General features: G+C 39.4%; 1 protein-coding gene across 1 annotated transcript; it reads left to right on the top strand.

The window, feature by feature from the left end:
• Nucleotides 1–1,228: 1,228 nt before the first annotated feature.
• lpxn (leupaxin) lies at nucleotides 1,229–8,880 on the top strand. The gene is made up of 9 exons (XM_054603003.1): nucleotides 1,229–1,330; nucleotides 2,300–2,385; nucleotides 2,508–2,593; nucleotides 3,082–3,178; nucleotides 3,486–3,746; nucleotides 3,943–4,116; nucleotides 4,568–4,649; nucleotides 4,769–4,917; nucleotides 7,265–8,880. Exons 1-9 carry the CDS (start codon nucleotides 1,318–1,320, stop codon nucleotides 7,529–7,531), a joined length of 1,215 nt encoding a protein of 404 aa, XP_054458978.1. The 5' UTR covers nucleotides 1,229–1,317; the 3' UTR covers nucleotides 7,532–8,880.
• Nucleotides 8,881–17,459: the final 8,579 nt, after the last annotated feature.

Genomic DNA, 17,459 nt, shown 5'->3' with positions numbered 1-17,459 from the left:
AAATTACTTTCATTACACAATAGATTCATATCACTGAGACGTTATATTTAACAATAACATATTAATTTTAAGTTTTTTAATCATACATAACATCGACACCCCTGCTCCAAGATATAATGGTTGCAACCAAAGTGGTGCGAGAAAACGCAAGTTTCTGCGCAGACAGGTGACTTTGAATGAAATTAAAGTGGCAACTGTCAGAATCTTAAATTATGCCCTTTGATTTTGGTAGATTACAATCTGTGGTCTAAAATATGTCTTTGTTGGTGTCCCCAGTTCGACCAAGTTAGAAAGCTATTTAAGGACCCTGAAATAAAAGCAAAACCAGCTACAAGTGACCATTTTACCACAGGGTCGTGAACTCCTGCTGTGTTATTCTGCTGGCTGCAGTGTTGCTAAGAATATCATCCCAGCCCAAGATAGTGAACACTAGTGCAACATTAAATATGAAGGGACAGGATTTGAAGCATTGTCCTGATTTTTTCTAGCTTTATAAAATAAATAAAGTCAACACCATTTCTCTCATGGGGTTTGTCTGCTTTATGTTAATAGGATTGTGTTACTGTTAAATGTTATCACCATACTTAAGATCATATAATTGAATAACTGTCATCATATTGTACAGTTAAAGCTACCAGGAAATGTTAGATCTCATTGCATTGCTACATTATGTTTTACTTGTGCTCTATGTGTGTATTGATGAGGTTAAAATGATATTCTTAATTACTGATAAACTGATAATCAGTGGTGTGTAAACAGTGGTGAAAAGACAGTGAGCTCTGAAATTGTATTTCTTGTCTACTTTTAGTCTATTTTTTATTTTATTTATATCCTGCTTAAATTGTGTTCGTTTCCACTTCATTGTGTTTTTCAATGCATTTCTTTGTTTTTTTGCATTTTTAATTTTTAATTTAATTAAAATATACAAATAAAAACATTTCCATTTAAAAACTGAAGTGGAGATCATGTTTCCAATTCTGTGGTTTTATTAACATCCTGTCATATGCATAAATATACATATTATATGCATAAAAGCACAACTAGTTAATAATGTGTTTGAATCAGACTTAAACACATTTCACAACAGAAAAGTCAGCTGTAATTTCAGTTTAAGAAATTGCTCTTGGTTTCCTCTTAACAAGGAAACAGCAACATCACATACTAACTATAGAAAGGTTTTGCTTCAGTAACAAACGAAAACAAACCTTTGTCAGAGGAAGTGATGATTTCGATCAGATGAGAATTTGAGCTGGTTAGTAACTAACCATCATCAAAAAAGAAAAACCACACTCTCAAGTGGTGGAAGCAGGAGACAACATGGACGAGCTCGGTAAGACGTGTTTTATGCTGCTGATTGTCCTCAAATCAATCAGTGGACAGGTTGTTAGATAGGAAATTACTTTTGTAATTTTTAAATATTCAGTGCAAGGTGTTTTATGTTGATTGTTGAGTGAAAAGAAATGATTGTAGAAAAAGATGACCGTGCTTTACAGCATGTATTCTGTTACCCAAACCAAGGCCACAAGTACGCTTTACTTTTAAATGCAGTTCAGCCTGTAATAATTTAAATAATCTCTTTTCATACTGTTTTGTTACTGTGTCTTGGTTTTGTCCTGTAATTTAAATCATGCTATATGCTGTTTGTAAACTATTCTGCCTTTTAGTCAGGACTCTCTCTAAAATAGTATCATGGTGAAATAAAGTTTAAAAAGATAAGATGGGACTTCGCTGATCATCAAAACATACAACTTATATCTTAGAATAAAAATACAACAAATTGATTTACTCACTGTGTTATGAAAATAAATTAGAGGATGTTCAAATTTTTCTGAAATGTGAAGATAAAATGTCAAAAACAATAATGCTAAAACATTCATTATTTTTAATAGCTTTTAAATAGCCGTGTTATCTATTTCCCCAGAAAGATTTTATTCACACAAAGTTCTCCTAATTTCCTTAGATGTGTGGGTTAACAATGTATGAAGGAGAGTTGACTTTTTCACAGATCTTGCAACATTATTACAAGTTTCACTTCTGCAACTTGCCACAGCTTCACTTCCTGAGGAAGCTGACATGCATGAGGCAACCTCAAACAAATCTACCTTTATCTGTACATCGAGGTGCACTCCATCTCCCTTCACTGGAAATATTTCACCCTGAACAAACTTAAAACATCCTCTGTTTTAACAGTGCTCATCCAAAGAGCACAATCAATGTGTTGTGTTAAAACTGCATGCTTGCATATGTATTTCTGTTTATGTGTGTGGTTAGAAGATTCATGGCCTGTTTCCTGCCGCAGATTTGCTGTTGGAGGAGTTGGCCCTGAATTCAGCGAGTTCAGAAAGTGTCAAAGAAAACACCAGCAATGACTCAGCCAGTAAAGAGGTGAAGACAAAGCCATGAAAAATATAAAAACTCACTTTGTACTACAACTATCTCCATTATCTCCTTTTTCTGTTGTAGTCAAATTGAAATTTATTCTCAACCAACTCTACTCTCTAAGATAGTTTGTAATCTTGTCCACAGGTGCCAGGTGCAGTTTTCGGTGGATTTACCAAAAGGGAAATGTCCCAGTCAGCTTCAATGTTTACAGGTGAAGCACAAGAAGGTTGCTCTGATTAACATTATCATTGTGTAAACTGTGAATATAGGAAACAGGAGATTGCTTGAAATGAATTGCACTTATTATACTTGTTATAATTATAAGTCTTCCACATTTAAAGCATCCTTATATAGACAATGATCTTACTGATTTAGTAACTTACTACTTTAAACTTTATTTCAACATTAGAAATGTTTATTACCAGAATTTTTGACAAATCTCATTCCAGAAATATTATATATAATATATAAAGACACCATAAGTATGCCCCCATGCCTATCTATGTATGGCTTCTGTCTAGATTTGTTTCCTAGTTCATTACTCCACATTACATTATTGTCATATATCATCCTCAGATTATGTTCAGAGACACAGTTTTCCCTTAATAGGAATTTGTACAGTATTCATCGGTTAGTTAGTATTCTTGCAGGTTAAATTGAGATATTATGGTTTCTAATTTGCCCCTCTCTGGGTTCTAGTGATCTGCCGGCTCCTGTGGCAGCTTCCCTGACTCCTGACTCTCCCACTCAGGAGCTGGACGCTATCTTGCAGGATATGCTGGGTCTGGGACAAGGGGTGAGTAAAGAGTCTGCAAGTGCACGTCTCAAAATGATTAAAATGTATATATTTTGGTCCGTTATAGAATAATTTACAGAATAGTTCCAGTTATTCCAATGGTGGATGTGCAGTGAAGAGACTTTCCAAACATGAGTGAAATTAACCAGGTTTGACAACAGAGGGCAGCATTGTTCTAATTCAAACACTGCACGGCCTCAAGTAGAATTTCAAGAAAGGAGCATTGATGTGCACAGACTTTTAAAAGAAACATTAATAACATGTATAGCCACAAACAACATATATCTCTGTGTATTTGATTCATCAGGACCCAGTGTCTTCAACAACCCCACCACCTCTTATACAAAAACAGTCTGTGAAAAGGAAAACAGAAGGTGGACAACAAGAGAACAAGGAGAGCAGCAGAAGCAGCACAACAGCTTCAGACGCAAGCGCCTCGACCAAGAGCAAGAAAACTGATACAATAGATGAGCTGCTGGGAGGGCTGAGCTCTGATTTGGAGAAGATTGGCGTACGAACCACAGCCAAGGGCCATTGTGCTTCTTGCAACAAATGCATCGTGGGAAAGGTGGGAAAAAAGCCACATAAACAAATGGGCAAGCATTGAAATCTATGTATCGTAGATTCAGATATCTGCATGATTCAAATTCAGCCTTATACATGTGAACACACAGGACAAAAAAAGTTGTGGAAATTGATACAAGTTGAATCAGATATAAAAAAAACTCTCTTGTTCTCCTTGCACCACCTCTCCTCTTCTGTAGATGATCACGGCGCTGGGTGCAGTGTGGCACCCTGAGCACTTTGTGTGTGTGGCGTGTAAGGTGGAGCTGAGCACCACAGGCTTCTTTGAGAGAGAGGGACAGCCGTACTGTGACAAAGACTACCATCAGCTCTTCTCTCCTCGTTGTGCCTACTGCAAGGGGCCCATTGTGCAGGTGAGGAACCTAAAACTCTTATTTTTTGGTTTACTGTTTGTTGACGATGCAAATATAGATCATCTCTATCATATGCTGAAATGCCACACCTCCCTTTTGTTCCTGATTCTAATTTGTTCTGTCGTATATAACATTCATTTGTTAAACAATAATCTTTTGAAGATTGGATGATGACATACAGTGGCTTGTAGTTCATTTTTCTAGACATATCCAACATGTCATTTTAATACATAAAACACAAAACCATATTGGGATTCTGCAGACTGGGCTTATGCTGCAGACCAAAGTCATGAATCAGCAACTTCTGCAATGATTTCCTTAATGTGGTTTTTAAATCCACATGTTTGTGCTTCCTCACATCTGAACATATGAACATTTGCCAACTTGTATCATAATCCTTAGAGGAAGTAAATGCATGATGTGATGTTCTTATGTCTGGCTTGTTTACCAGAACATCCTGACAGCTCTGGACCAGACCTGGCACCCTGAGCACTTCTTCTGTACACACTGTGGAGGCCTGTTTGGACCCGATGGTAAGCAGATTGTGCATTAATTTATCTTCACCGGAAACCACAACTACAGCAAAGAGTTGGGAAATAATCAAATGTGTTAACCATCAGAATGAATCTTCTGTGTTTTATGCATTTAACAGGTTTCCTAGAAAAGGATGGGAAGCCCTACTGTTGCAAGGACTTCTACAACCTCTTTGCGCCCAAGTGCTCGGGCTGTGGGGTGTCAGTGAGGGAGAACTACCTGACTGCAGCCAACGGCACCTGGCATCCAGAGTGCTTCGTCTGCGCGGTGAGCCTCTTACCTCAGACCACACACGTGGCTCTGGCTCGCACACAAGCTTGGGAATAAATGAGAAAGATACCCACACATTTGCTTTATTTGCAACATTTTGACCGCAAGGCTGATGGAAACCTTATGCTTGATGAATACGCTGCGGTTGAAATGATGCAAATAAATCAAGGAGACCGTATTCCTCGGTGTGTGTATCTTTTACATTCTCTTCGAACCTTACTTCTGTATGCCGCATCTGGACAAAAACGGTTCAGTGTGCAGCTTTCCTTCTGCTTTGCTCGGTTATGAGCAATTGTTAGACATAAAAGGCTCTCAGTAGAGATGCTGACATGAGGTAGCAACTTATCATACTTTATGGCCCCTAAAGAAAACCATTCTTTCTTGACTGAGCATAAACCTGAATATGTTACACATAAAATACAGTGCTCTAAAAACCTACCATTCAAAATAACATAAATACAATTCAGATTAACAACATCACATAAAACATGGAATACGTCCAACTATGACCACCTAACCCGATCATTACTGCAGTTTTACAGAACCTAAACATTGTTTAAGCACTTATTATCACCAAGTTCAGGATTTTACCTGGCTCTTTATGACCTTCATATAACTCCAGAGGTCAGGAGGTCAATCACTCCATTAAGAGGATGAAGTGGACACTCAAAAAAGTAGCCCAGCCTTTTTAATCAACCTCCCGCTGAAAATAAATGAGGCAGTTTATAAAATGTTGCACCTTTGATCTTTCTGGCCACTCTGACTACTCTGTGCTGCAGCCTGGTCTTTACAACAGTAGAGAGATTTTCCAACCATGAAACGTTACTACGAAACCTACAACCACTAAGCGTGAAATGTTCTAAAATCATCAAACATATCTGTAATTTTAGCTGCGTAAAAAAACTTGTAAGAAACAGTTGTATCCAACACTAACCTCTCTCACAGTGGACATTGTGACTTGTTAAAAACAGGTGTTACTAGAGTCATTATTGGATTGTTCCATTCAGGTGTTTCTGTGTCAGGGTCCCGGAGTTGTGCATGCTGGCGCACTGTAATGGCTTACTGGCTCATATAAATAAAACACAGCCAATGCTAATGTTAAGAGTCACACCTGTGCTTTTACAGCTATGACGAGTGAAATGCCCGCCAAGAGAAACCATACACAGCGTCCCTCCGGTACAGACTCATTTAGTTTATGTTGTAAGTGGCATAAAACCGGACAAGTAGAACATTCCAGGATTGTAATGGTTGACAGAGAGGCGATAAACCGACAGTTTTTAGCAATGTGACAGGCAAAGCTCCAGCATTACAAACTCATGACATTCCCATCAACCTCAGATGTACTGAGAGTGCTAAGTGCTACGTGCTTATGACAAGCTAAACCAACATAGTGACCATGGTTAACATTAAACATCAACGTTTGCCTTTGTTCTGATTTCCGGTCTTCCACATCTGTGCAGTTGTCTTCTTCAGGTCACTGCAGCAGGTGACTCACTCCGGTGTATCAGCTGCACACAGTTTAGCAGCACCTCTAGCAGTGACCGTGTGCATTTCTTCGTGGATTGAGCGCCGGGATACTTTTATAGTATTTATACAGCACCTAGATCTGCATCATAGCTCAATCTCACATTCTACAATATGGGACCTTTTAATCTCTAATACACCCTCACAGAGCTGATAGCATGCCACTATTAGTCTTGTTAATAGATTGTTGACAGATAATAGTTGTAACACTGTTTTAGCTTTCTCTTCACAACATATTAAAGGTCCATGTCAATGATTTTGCAGATTATGTAGCTACAGCCCCACTTTAAATAACAGCTGACGATTTAGCAAAGCATACAGGGTTATGAATACCTTCCAGGTAGCCTTTGTTTTTCATTTGTTTAAACAAACAATCAAATTACAGAAATTATAAAGTGACCTTATAATTGCATGGTAATACAATTGTGTACAGGGGTCTAACTACTATGAAAGTGCATTCAAAGTTTCCCCTATTAGTCAACCAATAAAACTGGCATCAGACGCCAGCTACTGAATGCAAAAAGCTGTAAAACTCTCATCAGGATTACATTTTTGCACATCTTGTATGTTTGAATTAGCAGCAAGAGGGCTTACTTTCAAATATCTAATAACAGCATGTCCTTGAACACACCATGAAGGGTTCAGGTTTTAGAAACTGGTCCTGCTTGCATCTGAATTTCCATATTGTAATAATCTAACTTAGTACTAAAGCTGTGGTATGCTTTGGATAAGGATTAGCAGTTATATTAGTATACATGGGGATCAATCATGGTCCTGTTAAAGCACTTTACCCATATTTCTCTTCTGTTCTTTTACCCAGGACTGCCTGAAGCCCTTCAATGACGGCTGTTTCATGGAGCTGGATGGTCGACCGCTCTGCTCGCAGGACTTCCACTCCCGGCAGGGCACTCTGTGTGGCAGCTGCAGTGAGCCAATCACAGGCCGCTGCATCTCTGCTCTGGATCGCAAGTTTCACCCGGAGCACTTTGTGTGCGCCTTCTGTCTGCGGCAGCTCAGCCAAGGCATCTTCAAGGAGCAGAAAGGGAAGGCATACTGCTCGGCTTGCTATGACAAACTCTTTGTGTGAGACATGCAGTACGTAATGTACAAATAACGCAACAGAAACCAATTAAAGTCATCAATGAGATTATAATTTCCCTATAGTAGGAATGATACATTAAATGAGGCAACTATACTATTATTACATTACAGGAGTTCATTTTCATTAGTACAGATGCACAATATAAGTTTCCTTTTTTTCATCAAGATACCTGACATTTTCATGAATTACAAACGAAAGTGTGCAACATGAAATGTGACATTAATTGTTAATAGATTTTGAAAAATAATCAAGGAGAAAATGCTCACAATATAACGACGTGTTTAAAACAAATGGAAAATACCTATTCCCCATGATAATAACATTGAAGGAACATTTCACATATGTGATCTTTGGATGGTTCTAATAGGTGTGTTGCTGACACTTGCACTAAATTATATAGGATCTCATACATCATGATCACATAAAATTCATAAATGGAGAAAAAGAAAAACACAGAGGTGCAGTTTTAATCCATGGTCTCCATTAAACTATCCTCAGTCAAGACTTGGCAGTCTGGAGATACTCTCTGGCAGTATGGAGCAGCTCGTCAGTGGGGCTTGTCTATGTGTCCTGATAGCTTGTATTGGCAGTGACTGGCATGAAATCGGCATGCCAACCTCAGTTTCCTCTTACTCTGACTTACCATTTGGCCCCTGGCATGCGCTGGATTCAAACAACCTCTTCATTCTCCACACAGGCTCCTTTGTAGACGCCTATAGAAGATTAATGAAGGTGGTGATGGGACCTCCTTCACATCACTGCATCTCTTTTACATCACCTTCACTGTTGGGGGATGAATCAGCCACAAAGTGCTTTAGAGTCAATTCTTTTTTGTGATGCACTTTGCAAGTCTGGGCCCAATTTTCTTTTGTTTCCTGACATTTTATTTGTTCACTCCCACTGATAACTAATGGTTTTGATGATATGTTGATAAATTTGCAGCCCAGTTAGAATGAAGTGCAAAATGTTTAATGTATTTAAATGTGAGAATTTGTTGTCAGTACTGCAGAACGCATCATAAAAAAATTAATGTTTTCATTAATACAAACAATTATTTACAAATGCACTTATTACAATAAGGTCTTGATTTTGAGTCATCTGTCCTATTTCAGGAGGAGAAAATGATTTTGCCATCAACTGTAGTAAATACTTAACTGGAGCAGAGGTTTATGAAAACAAATAACAATAAAATGAACATATTATGCTGATCTTAAGCTTCAGACTTTTTTTCTAGAACATGTTTAAATGCTTTAATGTTCAAATCCTAATGAGCCTGCATGTGGTATAGACAGGGGAGACAAATCTGAATGGCTTGTTAAATAAAATGTTTCCTGATCAAGGCAGTTCTTATTTCACAATTTGTGGGCGTTAGGGACTCCCAATACCCAAATGTATGTGGACAAGCACTGTTTCAGTGACTTTTCATAATATTTTCCCTTTAATCTCTTTATGATGTACATGCTCCCTTTTTTCTCATGTTGTTTTTTCTGCAGCCAGCTTTCAAACATCTTACATCTGCATGACCTTGAACAAACCATCAAGGACAATGCGACAATTGTCAGTTGATTTACTATGGTGGATGCCATGGAAGTTCATTTCCGGTTAAAAGAACAGTTTCAGGAAGAAATGTAATGTAATGTCAATCATTATATTTTCTATAGTGTATAATCACTTGAAAATAAGAATAGTTTTCATGAGGATATAATGAGCCGGTTATCTCTTTATACAGAGCAGGTCCTCTTCACTGAGCCGGCCGCCATGTTTCTACAGAAGCCCAAAATGGACAAACCAAACAGTCGCCCCAAACATGACATATGTAGGCATATGTAATGGAGGGGTGTTCATTTAGATGCAATCTCATCAGTAGATGCCACAAAATCCTCCACACTGGTCTTCTAAGTAAAAATTAATGAAGCAGATTGAGAGAAAAACGGGAAAATTAGAAGAATAAATTAAATCACTTTATTAGTAAAAGAGGTTTTGTAAAGCATTGAATGTCACAGAACTAACCTTTTAAATAATAAGATAGGCATACATCTGTAGAATACTGAGTTCAGACTTCTTGCTAATGTCAAACTGTAGCTTATCAAACAGTGTCTTATCCGCAGATGAACACTGGCTACATTCTGTCAGCCCTGTGGGCAGTTTTCTTCAGCTTTTCTTCAAGACACTTTGACTCGCAGTGTGACGCTAGTGTGCGAGTGGGAACGGAGGCGGGCATTAATCATGCTGTCATCACTGTCAAACCCGGCCTCTCGTGGCCCCTACAGAGTACGGACCTTGCATCATGGAAGAAGTATCATGTTGAGTCAAAATCCAAGATTGTAAGTGTTTAATGATCTAACAGTCTTGTTCCCAGATTCCTACTGAACCCAAAGACATACTGTAATGTGAAAAGTTTAATATGTTTTAACACGCCTGAGAAACTTGCATTTTGTGTAAAAAAAATACAAGAGGAGGTTCATTTTTTCCAGCATGAACCATATGTAGAACATTGGATCTGATCTGAGACCTTGGCATGTGATGCATTTGTTAAATTTCCCATTGTTACATGACTTGAAGGGTGATTATGTTCATCCTACAATTACATTTTTTTCTTACTGCACCATTCACTGTCACAATTGCATGCTATTATTTGTGAGCTTGCTAACACTGCCTTATAACTGGCAAGACATGTTTAAAGCTCCCTTTCCGACATAGAAAAGCTGTAAACTAGCGGTTAGCTTAAATTTAGATTAGCCGACAACCTCAGACGCAGATGTGAACACTCGCCCTAGCTGTCAAGTGTATTTACTTAAATTCAGTCAACACCAAAGCTTTGCAAAGTCTGGAGTAGAAAATGTAGAAAACAAAAATATGATGCGGGGAAAGGAGTTCTGGCATTCACAGAAAAAATATGAATGTTATTGTATGGCTGGGTGAGCAGAGAGGAAAAAGGTTTCTCTGGCATGTAGTAAAAATGAGAAAACATGAAATGTGAGTGGGGGTCTTTTTTAAAAGGGTGGCGAATAAAAGGGCCGTCTGTGGAAAGCAAGAGCGAGTGTAACTCAGGTGACATTTACAGCAGTGAAACAGAGTACGAACGGGCTGGGAGCGCACTGGGCCATGAGATGGCAGCTACAGCTCAATGGGGGAGGGAAAGGGAGAGAGGCACATACTGGGACATAATGGATACTGGCGATGAGGAAGGCAGGGTGAGGAGGGCAGGGTTGAAGAGTGTAGTTGCAACAGTTACCCCTGCGTGACACTGAAACCCAACACTTACCTCCCGTCCTGTAAAAGGTCTGTGTCCCCTCGGCCACCCCTGCTGGGGACGGAGGAGCTGCCTGTCCGGACCCATTCAGCTCCATCGTGGGTCACGCCCGGCTGGCGCTGCCCTACCCTGTAAACCCAGCAGTTCACATCAGCTTTGAACCCCATAACTGTCACACAGGTCTAAGGTACAGACTCAATCATTAAACAGTACATTTGGTTTTAGATACACATCTATGGAAACACCAGCTGGAGACAACTCCAGTTGCAAATCAGTCTCGACGTGAAATCACAGCTCCAGTAGGCGCAGTAAAACATGGATGGATCAGATTACTGTTAGTCAATACTGGGCATGTCCATGTATGTACCCACGAACTAAACAGGTCACTGCAACTATAAGGAATATAACTAAATACAGATATATTACTCTGAAATGTACACAGTACACAGTGTTTCTTAAGGGAAAAGAATGACATCTGATTTGGAACAACAATATTTAATGCAATGAGTGAATTTGTGATATTTTAAAAAACAAAAACAAATGTACTTAAAAAATGCTTTTACTTTGTGCTCTTATAATATCAAGATATTTTTATTGAGATGCCCCCAAATACTGCTATTTGCTGCAAATTCCAAAATATTCCCTAAGTGCACAAGGATTGAGTGTTTCGTAATCCAAATCACAAGATGCATCAACGTGTCTTGACCCAAACAAAGATGGCGTCATTCATGCATTGTCAACAAAAAAGGAAAAAGGAGTGTTCATGCACTTTCCCAAGACGGTTACCTGCGCTACCAGCCTTGTAGTCACCTTGTAGTCACATCACAAGATACTGCCAGCAATGATGGCTTTGAGACTTTTCTAGTTTTTTCCCCAAGAGGGAAATACTTTTGCTGTCAGTATTTGATATCTCCAAGTCTGACGTAGGCATTTTTTCGAAATCAGTTGCTCAAAATAGAAGTATAAACAATATCACATGAACCCAGCATTAGCACCTGTTATTTACGGTATTCATCTTTGTTTGTGATGTGATTCTTTGAGGATAGTGCACATCTTAAAAAACTCAGTCAGATCAATGTTGTTTATCCATTTAACAGCTGTTAGTGCTCCAATGTAGACTGGAAAATATGTTAAACATGCTACATTTTTATTTGTTTGCTGCATGTTTTAGCCACTTATTTCATAACCTCTGTTCACGAGGCTGAACAGCAGTCAGCTGGCAGAAGCGAGACCAGAAGGTTACTGCGACTCGATCAGGCCAGAAGATTAAAACCTTATGCAAAGATCTTAAGCCGTCTGAACTGGAAAGAGTTGGCATGTCCATCGTTATTGGCCAAACAAGCACATGCAAATGTCAGTGCTCCACAAAGGTGAGCTGGTAAGCCTACAGAGGCTGTTAAGAGGGCCGTGAAATAGAGTGTGTCTGTGTGAGAGTTCAAATGAATGTGTTTTTAACAGCAAAGGAAAAGTGACAACTTCAACACCTCGGTAATTACTTCCACACAGAGAGAAGTAGAGAAAGCTCCACTTTTGGGTGTGTTTGTTTTGGCGCTCTGCTGATGCCGGTTGCAGGTATATCACACCTGATTCATGACTAGCTCCTCTGTCCAAAAGGAACTTCTTGTTGTCCTTGGCCCAACACAGAGTGCTCCCTGCTATCTCAAACACAGCAGTATGCATATGAATACACACACACACACACACACACACACACACACACACACACACACACACACACACACACACACACACACACACACACACACACACACACACACACACACACACACACACACAACAAACACAAACCCAACAAACTCGTAACTACTATTTGTGGATTTTCTATTCATGCACTCTTGGGTTCAGTCAACACAATCGCAAGAGCAGACATGCACAAACACAAACACAACTTAACACAAATAGCTTCAGCTTACCCTCTTGTACAACCATATGTGTGCACGTGTACGTATGTACCACATGCACACAAATCAACTCAAACATATGCATGCTGAGGGTTTAGCATCACGCACACAGATGCAAAACAAATGCACACACATAAACATATAAATGTTATTTATGAGTTAAATCTATGTCTCTCTTTCCGTCTCTCTCTCTCTTTCTCTCTCAGACACACACACACACACACACACACACACACACACACACACACACACACACACACACACACACACACACACACACACACACACATGCAAAGCCAAGAAAACGATGGTCTTTTTTGGTTTGGTTGACACAAAGCATATCTGTGCGAGCATCACTGCCTTCTCTGTGTGCTTGCTGATCCTTAACCAAGTGAACTTGAGGTCTCCGCTTTTATGGGTTAAATGGAGACGGCTCCCGAGGGGGGGGACGCTATGGGAGGTTCTCAAGACAACTTCAAAAACTCTTTATCTCCTATTCCTCTGCTGCACGGCTTTGTCTCATCTCCTTTGCATCTCCTGCCAAGTCTCTCAGCTGGACCTCCACGCTCAACCCGGAAAAAAAGAGAGGAAGAGAGCATGGTGCATTTTTATCTGGATCCAAATAACGGCGCAGAACACACTGGCCGGGGTTATGAGAGAGATTTATAAGACAGTAAGCTCCTTCTGTATGCTAACCTTTAGTGTCAAGAAGATAGATGGTTTCATTATGCTGCTTCATTGTCTCCATGTGTGGGTACAGTCTGCCAGAGAGGTGCAGTCCGTGATATGTTCGGGGGGAAGTATTCTTGCGATCGATGGAGCTCTTTGAGAAAACTAAACCCTTCTTGTAATGGGTTTGGAACAGCTGAAGTTCAGATCAGGCTTTCTTCAGGGGTTATGGATGGGAATTCAACACAGGGGTGGGGGTTGCTCAGAGTCAGACTTGGATCTCAGTTGCTGTTCTGCATTGTTTGTACGGCAGCAGCTCTTGGCTCAGCCTAGGTGGCAAGACTGAGGCTTGGACCAGGGGTCAGAATGAGTCTAAGACTGGGCCAATTGGGAACATGGCTCTTATTCAAATCCACCGCCTCTGTAGAAGCCACAGCATGGATCATTATAAGATTTGTTTTAAAGGGTAATGGTTAACCGCATTATGGCCCTGTTGCCTGAGAGCTCAATGGCCTCCTGGGTTTAAACAAACTTGTGGAGGTTTGTTGAGGGCTTGGAAGCCCTGCGAGGAGCAGATCAGGACGGGCTGGTGGATAAATCAAAGGCGCTGCAGGGGGAGCCCTCAAGGCCGGGCTATTTAGTCAAACCTCCAACAGGCCTGCTATGCAAACACACACCCACAAACAGTAACATACACACACATAAGGGGGTCTATAATTAATTCATTAGCAGGTCTCCACTTTCATGCACCTCAACGCTGTCGTGTTTGACAGAACATCCATTCAAATTGGACTGAGAGGATTCAGGTTTTCAGCGATGAAGGATACATTGGCAGCTAGCTCCAAACTTTCGAGTCCAAGGAGACATTTCTCTGATCATTAATTCCCCAGTACTTTCTGTGACACTCTGTTCCCACTAAACCCATTAAGATGCAATCATAAGCCCTTGTCTGAGCCCAGGGCTCATCTACAGCTATGTGATGATGGAGCTGGAGTTACTTCTTTGCATAAAAATGATTTAGTGAGCTGTAATTCAAAACCACTGCATTGCTTTCATCATAAAGATGACTTCTTCATCTTTTTATTATCTCGCAACTTCAGTCATTCCTGTTCCATTCATCTGTAGAGGCAGCAAAGTATTTTGCAGAAAGTTCTCTCTGAGGATATACTGCAATCAGAAAAAGTTCTTAAAATGTGAAATTTAAAAATCTCACTTTTTTAGAAAGTGCTTAACTGCCAGTGGACTGAATCAATATCATTAGATCCAAACATGACTGAATTGCTTTTGTGTCCTTTAGTCTAGTGACATTACTTAAAAGGAGGATATATTATTTGAAACAAATTAGAGCTGCCCCCAATATCTGTATATCCATTTTTGTTAATCTTAAACAAAAGCAATGATACGATTTACTCACAAACCTTTTCTTTTTTTTCCTGTATAGTTTCAATGACATGTAATTATCAGCAAAATAACATCATTCTTTATATATAAATGCAATTTTCTATTTACTATTAGCAAAAACTTTATTTTTGGTGGAAATCAAAATATGTGCTTTTATGGTTTTGGTCATCCTTATCAACTGTTCTAATAAAAAAAAGTATAAAATAGTTCACACACATATTGTAGCAAACATTATGTTGTATTTTATTTATTTAATCAACTATATTTCAGTTTTTCCCTCTTCAATACCTTGAATGTGTTTCACAAACCAATACTAATGTTATCAGAGACAGAAAGCTTGTGACTTTTTTTTTTTACACCAATGTTCTTCCCCCCTCACACCAGAAACTCTCTCTCTCCATCTATCTCTACATCTCTCTCTCTCTCTCTCCTCCTCTCCCTCTAACACACACCATTGTCACATAGCAACTAACACAGCCAAGACAAACAGGAACTCTGGGATTATTCAGTCATTTTAATCAACATCTTCTTCACTTTCCTTCCCCGAATGATGTCTGATTTCGGAAATGTTTCCACTAAACAGCTGAGTCTCCTTCAGGATTTACGGCGGGATTAGAGCTCAGATTACTGACTCTGTGGCTCATTTACTCTCTGAATCCACAGACCTCCAAACAAAAGTTGCATGCGGACATGTCCAGTGATATGATAATAGCATGAAATGAGAAACACATTTCAAGAGCGAGACTCTTTCCAGCGCCGCGGTGAGGCTTTTATGTGTACCGTTTGATGTTGCAACACATAGAGGATGTGAAAAGCACGGCCGGAGACAAAAGTAAAGATGTTCTGCACATTCGACTGAACGATCAGTGAGAGCAGGAGAAGTGGTGGCAACAGTATGAAATACAGAAGGAAGAAATAGTTTCTGTGAGAAAACTGGGCAGAAGAGTTGGCAGTAGTAAAAGCATTACAATTATAGAGAGCCATCTGGTTGTCAGAAGTTACACCATTAGTATTTTTATGACCAAACTGAGAACAAAATAATAAAGCAAATGTCAAATGAATTAAATTTGGGATTGTGGAATGATTAATGATAGTGATTATAAAATGTTTTATTATGAGTGACCTACTTATCATTAATTTAAATTCATTTTCCCTGTGTCAACTGTATAAACTTAGAATATCTTTCACTCCACGAACAGTCTTCTTTTTTCCAGTTCAAATATAGGTTTATTTTCAGCAATAAATAAGAAAAATAAGACAAAGCTTTGGAACTGAATCAAACAATATTGTCACCAAATGGTCAGTGTGATTTGACTGAAGATAGAATATCTGTTCAACACAGTCATGAGTCTCTCACCACCAGATGCACAATAGGAGGCTGATTTTGGTCACTGCGGTGTTGTAAAATATTTAGTTTCGGATATCTGTTTGTAGTGTGAGCAGTTTTCTGAAGCCATAATCACCCTTCTATTTTTATCTCCTTATTCTGCCTACCATGTGGTTAACGACATGCCATGCAAGTTTTCATCTTCTAAAATGTGCTTGCTTGCCCACATAGGCATAATGAGTGCCTATCCAATACATAAAAATAAAATAAATTAAAAGTCAAAGAGTCTCATCCTCTGGTGTTGACTTTGAATGTCTGTACAAACAGTCATGGCAATCCATCCTGTAGTTTTTGAGAAATTCCGTCTGTACTGACAGACAAACCGACAGTTTGCCATTGCTGCTATCATCTCATTTTGAATGGTTGTAGAAAAAGTATGAAATGAAAATATATTTAGTATATCTAGCATGAATCATGAATGCAAGATAATGATAGTGTGTGGTGTGAGGGGAGGGCAAAGATATAATGGCAGCAGATAGGGTGAAGAGAGGGAAAGAGAAACTAATGAGGGACAAAAATGTAACGCCACCAAACACTACACTCTGTATCCCGTGTGCTCATATTACTTTTTAAATGCTACTCTGTCAGCTTCCTTCGAGACCCTACCATATCAAAACAGCACACAGTTATCTCTGGGCATGTGCCGTGTGGTGAGTGAGTGGCCAGCACATTGGCTTGGATGTGACTTTCAATCATGGTGCCGTGCTTCGACCCGGTAGACTTCGCTAGGCTCAGCTCCGGCTCATAAATCAACCGACTGTCTGACTGAGTCGGCCTGCAGAGTTCTGAACTCCCCGGAGTGTAATGTATGATTTAACCCTCTGCAGTCAGGCTAGGCTGTTCTTATCAGGCCTCTGTATAGCCAGAATGGTCAGCAGGGTCATATGTCTGTGCTGTGTGACTGGTGTTTGTCAGCAGGTAAAGTTTAGAACACAGCAAGAGAGCAGAAGTTTAACAGGCTGTACTTCTCTGTTTTCACTACTTTGTTATCACAAATGGTTCTGAAAAAATATCGTCATCATGTTTTGCAAGAGAAATAAAAGTAGAGAGGTAGAAATAGGAATCTCTTAATTTTTCTTACAGCACCACCATCATTACGGAATTTTAATAAGCCATTATTGACCAATTGGCAAAATAACAACATTCAATCAGCTGTACTTTGTGTTTTGCACTAATTAGTAAATGTTGGCATGTTTATAGTCTAAACTAAGATCGTGAAACAGACTAGGCCTCCTTGTTTGTCATTGTGAGCATTTTAGCATGCTCAAAGAAGCATTATGG

This window comes from Anoplopoma fimbria, chromosome 8 (assembly GCF_027596085.1).
Source record: "Anoplopoma fimbria isolate UVic2021 breed Golden Eagle Sablefish chromosome 8, Afim_UVic_2022, whole genome shotgun sequence".
NCBI lineage: Eukaryota > Metazoa > Chordata > Actinopteri > Perciformes > Anoplopomatidae > Anoplopoma > Anoplopoma fimbria.
The sequence above is the reverse complement of the archived record's forward strand: the minus strand, read 5'-3'. Positions and strand labels throughout refer to the sequence as shown.